The 13,006-nt window shown below is 40.0% G+C and overlaps 1 protein-coding gene across 1 annotated transcript in view; it reads right to left on the bottom strand.

Moving 5' to 3' along the window:
• Positions 1–260: 260 nt before the first annotated feature.
• The window catches only part of raly (RALY heterogeneous nuclear ribonucleoprotein), a 36,183-nt gene continuing 23,437 nt past the window's right edge, over positions 261–13,006 (bottom strand). Inside the window, exons 5-7 of the mRNA XM_035662352.1 lie at positions 9,464–9,583; positions 1,814–2,013; positions 261–305 (exon numbers count right to left, since the gene is read on the bottom strand). Of these exons, the coding sequence (XP_035518245.1) occupies positions 261–305; positions 1,814–2,013; positions 9,464–9,583 (365 nt within the window). The remainder of the gene's footprint in view (positions 306–1,813; positions 2,014–9,463; positions 9,584–13,006) is intronic.

Here is a 13,006-nt window from a genome sequence, read left to right as displayed (position 1 = left end):
CAAATGGCAGCTGCTAAAAGTTAGCATGTGTTATGGTTTCTGTACAGCTGAGATGGAACAAAGTTAACTGAAATGTGGCAGGAACACGACTGCAATGTATCTTGAGCAAAATATCGCAACAGCAAAGACAAAGAGGAGGGCCAGAGAGAGCAGACTGCTCTTGTAGTTTTGAGGGCGTTTGTGGTTTAAGAGCAAATAATCTGTGAAATGTCTCCTCGTGTATGGGATGCAACTCGATAACATAAAGACACACTCACCTCTCAAGGGTGAATGGAGTCCATCTCTGATGATAGGCGACTGTTCTCCTGAACAAAATAACAGAAAAAAAAGACCAGAGTTAAAACATGCACACAAATATGTACTCCAAGTATCCAAGTATTCAGTCAAATCAGCCTCAGATGATGCTTATGTAAAATTTTAGGTCACATAAGGGTAACAGGGGAAGGCTGGAATTCTGAATATTTTCATATAGAAAAAGAAACCCACTGTAGGTTTTTGTGTTATTTACTGCGAAAGTTCATCTGCCATCTGTAGTCAACTACTGTGGAATTAGACAGCCAAAGCACATCATATATCACAAGAAACAAACACAGTATAGCCTACAGCATATAACGTTTCATGATGGGAAGGTATTATAAGCATTTAAGCACCACAATTTTAGCATTATATCACATAAAGCATTATATCACATAAAGCATCACAAAGAATCCATCAAGTAGACAATTGCTTGTGACTTTTTGACCTGCTATAAACAACACACTGCCTGTTATACACTGTACTCCTACCTTCTAAAGAAAATAAGTCAGGAGAGAAGGGGAAGTTATTGTTTTCCTCCCTGTACAGCTGCTGTGGGAGTTTTAAAAAGGGGTTTCAAAGGAAAATAAACCACCAGATAATGCTGTGAAATTGGGTGATTTGATAAATACATCAGGGATCCATTCCTGGTGGAAATCCCTGTGATTATTTTCGCTGCTTCCATTGTTTTTGATGTAAACACAGCGGCAGCAGCGGCAAGGAGAGGGAGGGTAGCTGCCACTCCTGTGAACAAGTACAGGCTCTGAAATGTACTCAAAGTATAAAAGTTAAAAACTCTTTCTCTGAAGGACATATTTCTACCGGCTGTTTCTGTGCAAAACTAACAAATAGGGGTGGGTTAGGATCTTACTGGTATCTGAGTTCCCTGAATTACAGACCTCTCCGCCTACAGAGACCAGACAGATCAATGAAGAAAATTATTATTAGAGTATTAATCTGGTCTGGGACACAAACAAAGTTAATGATACCAGTTAGAAAAATTTGCTATATTAATCAATTCAATTCAATTCAAAACCTTTATTTAAGTCTCGAGAATCACTGAGGTTCACTTAATTTACAATGGTGTTGAGAAATATGCAGATTTAAAACACAGGACGATACTCAGTGAAAACAACTGCACACTGAGGTGAAGTGATTTGAGATCATTGTCTTAAGTTGTCCAGGGGGATTGAGAGAACATGTTGTAGATAATTCCTTGTGATTTGTGCACAAAAGCTAAAGGCAGAAGTTCAGAATAAACCCGACATGAAGCATGACACCGTCATCCAGTTCAGCATAGATGTTATAGGGTGGCAAACTTTCCGTTCTAATCAAGATGACAACATTTTCAAAATACCAATTTTTTTCCTTTGTAGAACATTCCCATTGGTTTTAATGGTGCAGCTATAAGAAAACATGCTGGAATTTAATTTGATTCATTTTTCATTAATTTAAATACTCCAGCGTGCTGAGCTCCTAACACACGCACACACATGTGTATGCACACAGGTGTAAATACCGGCATATGGTTGTGGATGCCATCCTGCGTGTGATCTCGCTCCTCCTCTTCCTCGTCTTCCAATTCCTCCTCCTCGTCCTCCTCCTCCTCTTCAGCTTCGCTGTTCTGTCTGTGCTCCTCCTCGTCCTCCAGCTCTGAGCTCGACTCCTCCCCTTCCTGCCACGCCTCCTCGCTCTTACACTGCTCTGCCTTCCTCAGCTCTGCACGGTCACACACACACAGATGCAATAAGCCAAACTTTCTTAGACTCTACAAAACAACACTGTAGTATGTATAAATTGACACCGTCACAGTGTTGGCCACTAAATCAGCCGGTCAAATTCTCCAAATTATTATGAAAGGAGCATCCTTGTTTCCTCCTCTATCTCCTTTAGCCAAGACTGTCCTTTATGACTGAAAAACAGAATGAGTGATTGACTGAAAGATTGAAAATCTGTCTGATGAAAAATGATCCAGAACCAATGGAAAAACAAAAATACACACAAAATGCTTTAAAAGTGGGGTCAATCTTTCTGGAGACAGAGTTGACTGTTGAGTCTCATTACCAGGTTATCAAATACTGTCTTTTAATATTTTAAATCCTGGGTGCAGGAACAGTTTTCTCAAATACTTAGAAGTGCTTGAAGCTCCTTGATAATTAGCGATGGGGTTAACATGTATGAGCAGATCTTTTCAATAATATGCAGGTGTGACACTGGATCCTTTCTGTTAGGAAGCTGCATAAGACTAAGGCTATCAAAAAATGAGTGCTGGTTTGGGATCAACAAGCTAAGGACAGGCATTTGTGAACAGGAAAGTCCTCATCATATAAAATAAATGCTGAAATGTTATGTACAATGAAAACAGAAACAAAGGGAGACAGGCTTTTTGCAGCCAGCAGCGGTGATGTACTGCGAGTTGAGCTGCTCTCATTGGCTGCACTTGATTTGGTCATAGCAGGAAGCAATGGTGGCTCTGTCCGCTAAGTATATACTGTCAATGGTGGTACCCCAAACAATGAGGGAGTACAGTCAATCTCATCAAAACACATGGGTTAAGCATCCAACGAGCACAGCAAGGAACAATCTCTGGTGCCACCTATGCACAAGAGCAGAACCGCACCTCTTAATCCTTTAGCAGACACACACACACACATACACACACACACACACACACTTTTTTGTTTAGCTTGTAAAGCTGCATCCCAGGCTCCTGGTGCAAATGCAGTGCTGTCCAGTTTCACATGCCTTTAGAGAATCTTGTAACACTGCACAGGCTGCTTCTACTTGCTTTTGATCTTGGTGTCTCTTTTTATCCACTTGTTATATTCTGTGGTTTGTAATTTTTCTTTTGTATTTTTATTCTTGAGCATTTTTCCTGGCAGTTACTGGACACACACACAGTGAACTTTTACTGCACTGGTGGGTACGTCATGTAAGTACATGTAAGACAACACTTTACTTTTCATGATGTGACATTAAAAAGTAGTTTCACTGGGATACAATTCATTTCATGTGGCTAATTTTAAAGGACCAGAGTGTATTTAGTGGCATCTAGAGGTGTAGTTGAAGCTTCACCCACCCCTTCCAAGTGCAAAGGAGTGACTACGGTGGCAGTGAAATGTGCTACTTAGAGCTGTTTGGTTTGTCCGTTCTGGGCTACTGCAGAAACATGGTGGTTGAACATGGCCTCCAAAAACGTCTTTATATTATATTATTATATTTTCAGGTGATTATAGCCTACACTAATGAAAAACTATGTTCAATTTCTACCAACAGATCCTCCTAAATATTACACACTGGACCTTTGAATTACTTTTATTGGGGTATTTAATGGTTGTTTGGATGAATTTTTGTCAGTACAGAAACATATATAAACATTGATGTTTATTTTCTATTAGTGAAGATTTGCATTAATGCAAATGTTATTTTTCTTTCTTTATTTTTTTAGCACTGTGGTTGTCATATCTTAATTACATCTGTCCTCCACCTCTTCATGTTCACACTAAGGTCAGGGATAGTTTCTCCATCTGTGCACCACAGACCAGTCAAGAAAAAAGGTCAGAGGTCACAATATACAGACAATACTGATGACAAAATAATCCTATGACGCTACAGTGAGAATTTATAGTAACCCTCTTTTTAGAGCAGTGGCCCTCAGGTTGATCACATCCCCTTCAGACTGTCTTCTGCTCATCGCAGCTTTGTGAACCACAGCCTGTCAGCAGATGGGAGAAATATGTCTTGGCCTGCCTTTGGGCCCTTCTGGGTGCTGTTATCCTCCGTTTTACCGTAATTATAGTTAACATTATTGCCCTCCAACTGCATGCTTGTCCAGCAGATTTTGACCTTTGTGAATATCAGTTTTGCTTGGATATGCACATTATATTTGCTCCCATAAGGCATCCTTTCTTTCTTTTATAATTTAAATGGGAGCAATTATAGTAAAAACCCCACAGCATTCAGGTAACTGGACAAAATGGATCCAGACTGCTTGGTGTAAATTAAATTGTCTAACATTAATGTTTTGTGTCTGATATAAAAGTCTTATACAAAATATATGGAAAATCAAACAACCTACAAAACATATAAAACATATGCTGTTACTACTACTTAGTTACTACTGAGCCATTTGTGAAGCTTCTTTTAACTAATTTAATCAAACCTTGTATGTCAATAGCTATATAAATCACTGCAAATTTTACAATACATATGATTATGACGGCATGCAGAGAGAGTGATCTCCCAGGCTGCTGATAAAATTGTCAGAAAAGAAGAAAAAAGATGGATGAGCGACTCCAGATGGCTCAGCTGTGAGCGCTGGAATGAGAGACAGATCAGAACAGAGGCCAGAGATGAGGATATCGAGGCCAAGGGAGAGGAAGAGGGCGTGGTACAAGACTCAAAAACGCCAAGATGGTTGTTACTGTTGCAGACAGCATTGTGACAATGTTACAATTTGAAAAGAATGTGTTCTCCTTTGCTTTCCAGTTTCTAGGTCTACAGGGGTGTTGTAAATCTTCCCTCATGTGTTTGCCTCCTGCAATACACTAACGGGCAAATTCACAGACGGACTGCATGGCTTTTGCGACTATTAAACCTGACCAAATAAGACAAAAAGAAACCGTGTAATTCACAAAGAACCCACAAAGGGTGGAATACACCTCTAACTGTGCTGCCAAAAAAGAAGCGCCTCAGTGTTCCAGTGCTTTTTGTATGTGTTTAAATGATGTAATATGCATACACCCTCCCTCAGCCTCCTTTCAGGTTGGAAATGATCACCCTTTCCTCAGGCCTGTACTGCCAGTCCTCTTCCACAGGTTGTAGTTCTTGACAATCATTGACCAAGTCTTTGACCCATCCACAAAGGTAACAACCATTTTCGAGTCTGGCCACCATCTCTGGGTTTTTACCATAGGATAAGTAGATGCAGTAGCAAAGGTGCTACTGAGAGAGAATATTCCCAGATGGGGAATACAGAGGAAACTAACATGTGATAATAGCACAGAATTTGTAAATTGCACCATACAGCTGATATCACAATCTCTGGAAATGGGTTTGAGAAAACACTGTGCATATTCCCCAGAGAGTGGAAGAGCAGTAGAAAGTGAGGATGGCACTATAAAACTCAAGCTGAATAGTGTGTGTGAAGAAACAGTGTGTTAAAGCTCTGCCCCTGGTGCTACTTAGCATTATGGGAAGGAGAAAGCTGAAGACAGGCTTTTCCCCATTTGAAGTGCTCACAGGAAGGCTCTTGGATACGGGATGGCATTTCCTGGTCCAGGAGAGGAAATTAATGAAACGATGCTAACCTATTGAATTAATATTTCAAACTCTCTAAGATCCATTCATACACATAGACATGATCCAGCTGGGAGACTGGGTTGTGGTAAAGGATTTTGGAGGATGCCCCTGAAGACGACCAGGGAAACGAGAGTTCAGTGCTAGTAGCCTTGGACTCCAATGCAGCCTGTGAGCAATCGAGCCAGAGAGAAGGAGCTGGCACCCATTCAGGAGAATGGGCAGCGGGATGAGAGGCAACCTCTGCTTCTTGACAGTGATCAGCTGTCTCACAGTGCTTCTCCTGCTGCTTTAGTTTCAGCTTGGGACAAAACCAGGAGACAGTGCCAACCGCATGCAACCAGGTGAGCACACAGGAGAAAGCCCTCATCCCCAAGGACTTACACGCCCAGTGGAAACCGAGAACATGAACAGACTACAATGGCAGAAGCGAGGACGGTTCAAGCGTGACAAGTAAGAACCTTGGGGGTTCGACTCAGAGAGAAAGTAGTCTGCTTATACAAATGGGCAAAGAAGAGTGTAGACAAGGTCTGGTCAGGGTGGAAAATGACGGCCTGATTTGTGGGACGTGGGGCAGGCAGAGGAGACTGCGTGTGACACTGCCACAGGCTCAGAGACTTGAGGAGTTTTTTGAAGTCCTGGAGAGCAGAGGATCCACCAACCACCAACCACTCTCCTCAGTGCAGATCAGCTGATTCACAATCGGCACCGAAGAAATCATTAAATGAACCACCCGTCTTCTTTCCTAAGCCGGTCAGACTGATGACCAGATCGCATGGCCTATTATATACAGATTTATGCATTGCTGCTTTTACTTATTGTACTTTCTTAAGCATATTGTAAACCATGTATACTGTTATATGTCAGTGACATCTTTACTTTCAGAAAATTTTCTATTTTGTACATTGTAGGTTTTAAAGTTCATATTTATATTGTTTCAAACTGAATTGCATTGCATGGATTTATGCTGGTTCCTAAGCAGGTAACACAATAAACTTGAACATAAATAAAATACAAAAGTTTATAGCCTATTAAAAAAAGGATTTGTTTTGGTGAAATCTATTTCTATTTTGCCTCAGAAACGTTTCAGTTCTTTTTTCTTTGTCTCTCCTGCCAAGGGAAAACAGAGGAGCTAGACCTTGACTCCCATGACAGTGCTTCTGTAATGTAATGACGGAAAATGGAGCTTGGACACAGTGTATTTGGAAGGTTTGTAATGATGGAAAATGGAGCTGGGACACAGTGGATACTGCTATCAGTTCATTTGAGCCAAGTATGGACAAACTTCAATTGTTTACACATGTTGTCAAGACCATCATTCTTCCTTCAGTTTCCTCAAATTTGCTTAACTAATTTAGTTTGAGCAGAGGCAGGTACAGCTGAGCTGAATAACACTGGTTTGTATAAAGGGAGATTGGTTATGATAAACCAAAAAATAAAATTTCCAAAAGAAATAAACCAAAAATTTCACATATTCATGAGAAAAAAAACTATAAAAACCACAGTACATATTGTTCTTTTGTGCTTTTATGACCACTTTGGCATAACCTTGTTTCTTTGCCCTGGGTATTATTTTCCCCAGTAGTTTTCTTTCCAGCAGGTATTTCAGCACTTTTTCACTCCCAGCTTGCAAATACTGCCACTTGGTCAGTGCCCCTTCGCTTCAAAATGTGATCCCTCCAGCATCATTTCTGGACTCCGCAGTCAAGTTAGTAATATTTTATCACACACTAATAAAGCTAAATAAAGTAACATTGTGAAATGGTTGCAGTTTGGTTTGGTTTAGGCACAAAAACCACTTCCTCAGGTTCAGGCAAAACAAAACTAATTGGTTAGAATTAGGAAAAGGTGGTAGTTTACACTACAGATGTAATTTTAACCCTTTAAGATTGCATATTTCTCACTTTCTCACTCTTTATACTACGTCACATGGCTTTGATGGCTGGCATGTCCAGAAATGACGCTAGAGGGATACCTACAGCGTCATATTTTGAAGAGGAGGGCTACTGACCAAGCTGCAGTATTTGACGACTTGGTAGTGAGACCGCTTTGATATTTCGTGGGTTAGGCCTGATGATTAGAATGCAAATAAAGATGTGGCCTTAGTGACTTTATGACTTTTTGAAATTGGGACATTAAAAAAGCCACGTATGTCTTCAGAGGACAAGACTGGAAGTAACATCACTGAGACAAGATATATTTCATGTTGTTTCATGCTCATTTCTCTTGGTGTGACAATTTTATTCTTTCTCCAGGAATCTGAAGAACACACGTGGCTGCCAGAAAGTTTATGATAGTTTATCATCAAACCAAACTCTTGGTGAAAACCTGCTTTAAAGCATGTAAAGTATTTCTCTATAATATCAAATATTCACAACTAAAGGAGTAATGACTTAAGCTACAGAATCGTCTTTAGGTATTATTAATGAAGAGTTTCACACTCTAAATTCATGGGTGGAATTAAAGGAAAAACCTGAATAAATGAATGCAGAAATATAATGAATGCAATCCGTAAGGGACACCAGGGCTCACCGAATGGTATACTGTAGATAATATAAAGATATAAATAACACAGCTCAACTGGTATCTATTACGTATTTATTTTACAAGCTTTTGGTCAGTGACCTTTGATTGTACTGAGCTGCCTCCTCAGTGACCTCGGCAGTATCATTGCTGGGTTCACTGTCTCCAAACCTATTAAAGGCTTTTAATGGATCAGTTTTGGGCAGTTTTCTTAGATTTTATATTTCATCTGTATGTAACTCTTAGCACCTGCCAAGATATGAGCGTCCTTCAGCTCCTTGCATGCAAAAGCAATAGAGTGCCTCTCAAAACCGCTGGGAAGCAGCCAATGTGCTGTAGTTCCCAAAACTTTTTCTCCTCTCAGTCCAGCAATTAGCTGTTACAATATCATCCATGCATTTTTTGGGCCATCTTAAGGTCAAAAGATATGTCTATGGGTAAATATGCTATTAAAACACTTGGTTTATATAATCCTGTTTCAAAAGCTTTTAAAAGCTCTACTGTGTAAGATTTAGTGGCATCTAGAGGTGTAATTGCTAGGGATGCTCGATATTGGCTTTTCTGCCGATATCCGATATTTCGATATTGTCCAACTCTCGGACATTCCTAGTAATTGCAGATTGCAGCTCTTTTGCTTCATCCTTCCTTTCAAGTGCGAAGCATGGTGGCCGCAAAATGTGTGAAAAACAAGAAACGCCCCTATCTAGAACCTATCTACCTATCTAATGTTTGGTTTGTCCCTTCTGGGCTACTGCAGAAACATGATGGACTCCATGGAAGGCGACTTGCACTGTCTGTAGATATAAACAGTTAATTCTAAGGTGACAGAAACACAACAATTCCTATATTCAGCTGGTTATACACTAATAAAAACATACCTATGAATATATGTATGAATGTGTCATGTCTCAATTTTAAGCAAAACACATTAATATCACAATGAAAATATATCCTATCACTAACTAAAACTTTAATATTAATATTGAACTCTTGTTCACACATTTATACACACACCGACGGAGATGGATCTAAAAGGCCTAATCATCGGGAGCAACCTGGGGTTCAGTGTCTTGTTTAAGGACCTTTTGACAGGTAGACAGGAAGAGACAGGAATCAAACCACTGACCCTGGATTAAAACCTCTGGCACCACATATGTGTATGCGTTCTCAGAGCTGTATTGGTTGTATTGAGAGGTGAGGTGAGTCCTTCACATACCTGACCACCATGTTGGCTTTATAATTACGTTAACATAATCGGAGTTCATTGTTTACACAGGCTCCCCTTTGTTCTCCCATGTATTACTCCCATTATGATTGGATTAAGTGTGTTTGTGTGTGTGTGTGTCACCTGTGGCGGTGATGTGTGTGTCTTCTGTGATCTGTTCCAGTCTGCCCAGCAAAGCTTCGATGTTGGCTTTGATCTGAGTCAACTCTGACTTGATCGCCTGAAGCTCTGTACCTTTCACTGCTGGTAGAGAGACAGACAGAGAGAGACAGGGCGGGGGGAGACAAAGGGACAGAGAGAGAGAGAGAGAGAGAGAGAGAGAGAGAAAGAGATAAAGAGAGAGAGAGAGAGATGTTAGTGTCCATTTTCTGAAATCTGATCCAGACATTCACATTTTACATGTTCAGAGTCTTACAAACAATATTATGTTTCTGGAACCCTCTGGAGATGATTACTGTACTCGTCTTGCTGTACATTTCTAGCAGACAAGGTCTGAATCCTGAGGAGAGCAACAGAGTTTAGAAACACTGCAATGTTCAAACAATACTCCAGGGTCACTAATGGGTCTATATGAGCCATGAAATCATTCGCCACCATGCGGCCGCAGCCACCACCAGCAGCCTGCCTGAACTTTTAACAACAGGCAGGAGGGATTCATGGACCGACTCTTTATCTTCTGGTCAGTTTCATGAACATCTGCCAGTTTCATGCTGGTGTTTATTGTTTAAAAGTGATAGCAACACTAGAGGAAAGGCCGGTGAATCACCAAAAACATCAGGAATCATCCCTTTGGGATCCATGGATATTTATACCAGATTTCATGACAATCTGGCCAGCACATATTGAGATATCTTGCTGTGGGTCAAAGTGATGGATTAACTGTTTCAAACTGCAAATGTTAGACAACTTTTTTTTTTTTTATAACTGCAGCTCTGTGACATTTCTTTGGAATGAAAACTTTATTCTGATTAAATTGATGATAGCTTTTTTTTTGTATTTCTTTGATGTAGAAAAGCAAAGAAATCTAGAATTCTTAGTACATTTGTTCACTTTGTTTACAATTTCATTATATTTAAGTGAAACATCCTTAAAGCTGCAATGAAATTTGATTTATTTTATTGGGAGCTAACAATCAATAAGATACACTGAAAACAGACAAACACAGCTTTTAAATGGTTTTGATAATATTTTTTATTTCTGAATTTCATACTTACTCAGTAATTATTTGCCACTTGCTTTAAATGCAACAATGATGATAAGTTTTACTTTTCTTGGACACTTGTTTTTATTTTAGAATTCATCTTTATTGTTTGCTTTTGTCAGTGAGTTTTTGGATAACATAGAGAGAATAGGAAGGGTGAGGGGGCAGCAAGTGATGAGTGCATTAGTGGCAGCAGAGAACTGGAGCCATGCAACACATCTGGTGGTTGTTTTTGTTTCACTACAATGAACTCACAATTACTACCATATTTCACCAGCTGTGTGTTTGTGTTTATGTGTGTGTGTGGTTGTTGCTCAATACACATTCACCACTCCTCCCATTCTTACTGTCTCTCTCACTTTTTCATTTCCTTTCTTTCCTTTAGCTCCTCTTTCCTGTTTTTCCCTTCCCTGTTCTTTCTTTCACATTCCTTCTTTCTCATACCTTTACCCTCATTTCTCTTCGTATTCCTTCTTTCTCGTCCACTTGTTTTATCTTTCCTTTGGTTTAACTCCACCCTTCTCTTTCTGCCTTGTCTTAAATCTTAATTTAATGCATTTATTTGTATCTCTTCTTTATGTTCACTTATTCCTTCTCTTTCCTTTTTCTCCACCTGCCTACCTCCTGTGTCCTCACTTTTTCATCACCTCCTTCCTCTGTAGGTCTTGTCATCTTACTTATCTTTGCTGTTTCATCTCTTTCTCCGGCTGTCCTCTCTCTTTCTTCACCCTTACCACTTTCTTGTCATCCCATACCTTTACTTCCTTCCTGTTTTTTTTCTTCCCTTGTTGCTGTTCTCTTACTCTTGTCTCATCTCCACGTCTCTATTAGCTGTGTGAAATGTTTAGAAAGCCATCTGAGTTCGAACCAAACCAGCTGAGAGGCATCTGTCTCTTGGTGGACAGTTGTACACAGATACACACACACACACACACACACACACAGGGTACTGGATAGCACATTAAGGACCTAACGGGAAATTAAATCCAAACACATAAACAATTAAAACTTGAAATGTTTTAGTAAATCTGAGAAGTAAACACTGCATGACATTTTTTCATTTGATTTTTTAACACAAAACAGAGGAGCAGAGACATGAAGTGAGAAAAACTAGACAACTACCCAACAAAACCCTAAAATAAAACCAAAAAGCACCACAAAACATCGCCTTTTTATGCCCGAAAAACCTTCCCTCTCTGTTGCTGAAACTCTTGCTCGCACCTTTATGACATCCTGACTTGTTTACTGTACTGCCCTTCTCCTTGGTGTAAGCACTCAGGGGTTAAAAAGACTACAGAATGTCGAGAATTTGGCTACAGTTCTCTGCCACACGTGGCCCTGGGAGTGCATCGCCCCCCTTCAGCAACTGCACTGGCCCCCATACCCCATTTAAATACCGCGTTTTAAAATACTTCTCCTTGTTTATAAATTTCTCCATGGCTTACTACTTATCCAATCTTCTCCATCCCTACACATCGACTTACTCCTTATGTTCCTCTGATGCCCATCTACTCTCCACTCCCCTATTGTGTGCCTCCGATGAAAAACACAAAACCATTAAGGACATTCAATACTAAAAGTGAAGCAATTTTCAATATTTTCACAATGTCACAATCTAGGTGGCATGAAGTGAATCTAAGACACATCTACATAAGGCTGTTTAAGCTTGACATATGCTCTTACACTGACCACAACTGACTCAGGCTTCATGAACATACTACCTCATACCTAAACAACAGAAGTACTTTGTCAGTGACTTCCAAAGTGATGAATGTGAGCCGATTTGGCAGCCACATTGGCGGACCAGAACCATTCACTTCCAAAACACCCCATATGACCAGCACATAAACGATTCATATGAACATTTTCTGAGCTGCCAACATATGGCTAAATTCTGGTTAGGTTTTTGCAACTAAAACTACTTGGTTATAGTAGTAAATATTATAGGCATGGTTTAAGAAAAAGGACAATGCTGACTATACGAAAAAGCATGTAAACCACAATCTCTCATGATCTGACATGACAAAGTCGCACCCAAAATCCTTTTCTTGGTCTATGCTTCTGATAGAAGACAGACATTATTCACCACACCACATTTTGAACAAACCAGTTCCTGGTGAGTTTTGAGCTCAATTTGGTCGAAGGTACCTTGAAAACTGATGAGTGAGAGGCAGTACAGGGTTTTTAAGAACATCAATCATTCTGCTGTAAGCTCGCAGAGGTGTCAGTGCTCATTTAAACAGTCGAAGCTCATAACTCAACTGGAGACTGTAAGAACACAAGCCCTTGAGTCTGCCAGAGATCCCACTGTTAGGTGTCCTTGACACTGAATCCTTGCCAGCTCCAGAGGAGCTGCTACATTCTGTTGCAGCTCTGAACTTTGACCTCTAATCACTCTCTGTAGCAAAACGAGAGAAGATATTTCCAAAGGTAACAATTGAAGATAATTAAATATAAGATCTTCT

Source organism: Morone saxatilis, unplaced genomic scaffold (assembly GCF_004916995.1).
Source record: "Morone saxatilis isolate NCDOM2014 unplaced genomic scaffold, NCSU_SB_2.0 Contig18, whole genome shotgun sequence".
Taxonomy (NCBI): domain Eukaryota; kingdom Metazoa; phylum Chordata; class Actinopteri; family Moronidae; genus Morone; species Morone saxatilis.
The sequence above is the reverse complement of the archived record's forward strand: the minus strand, read 5'-3'. Positions and strand labels throughout refer to the sequence as shown.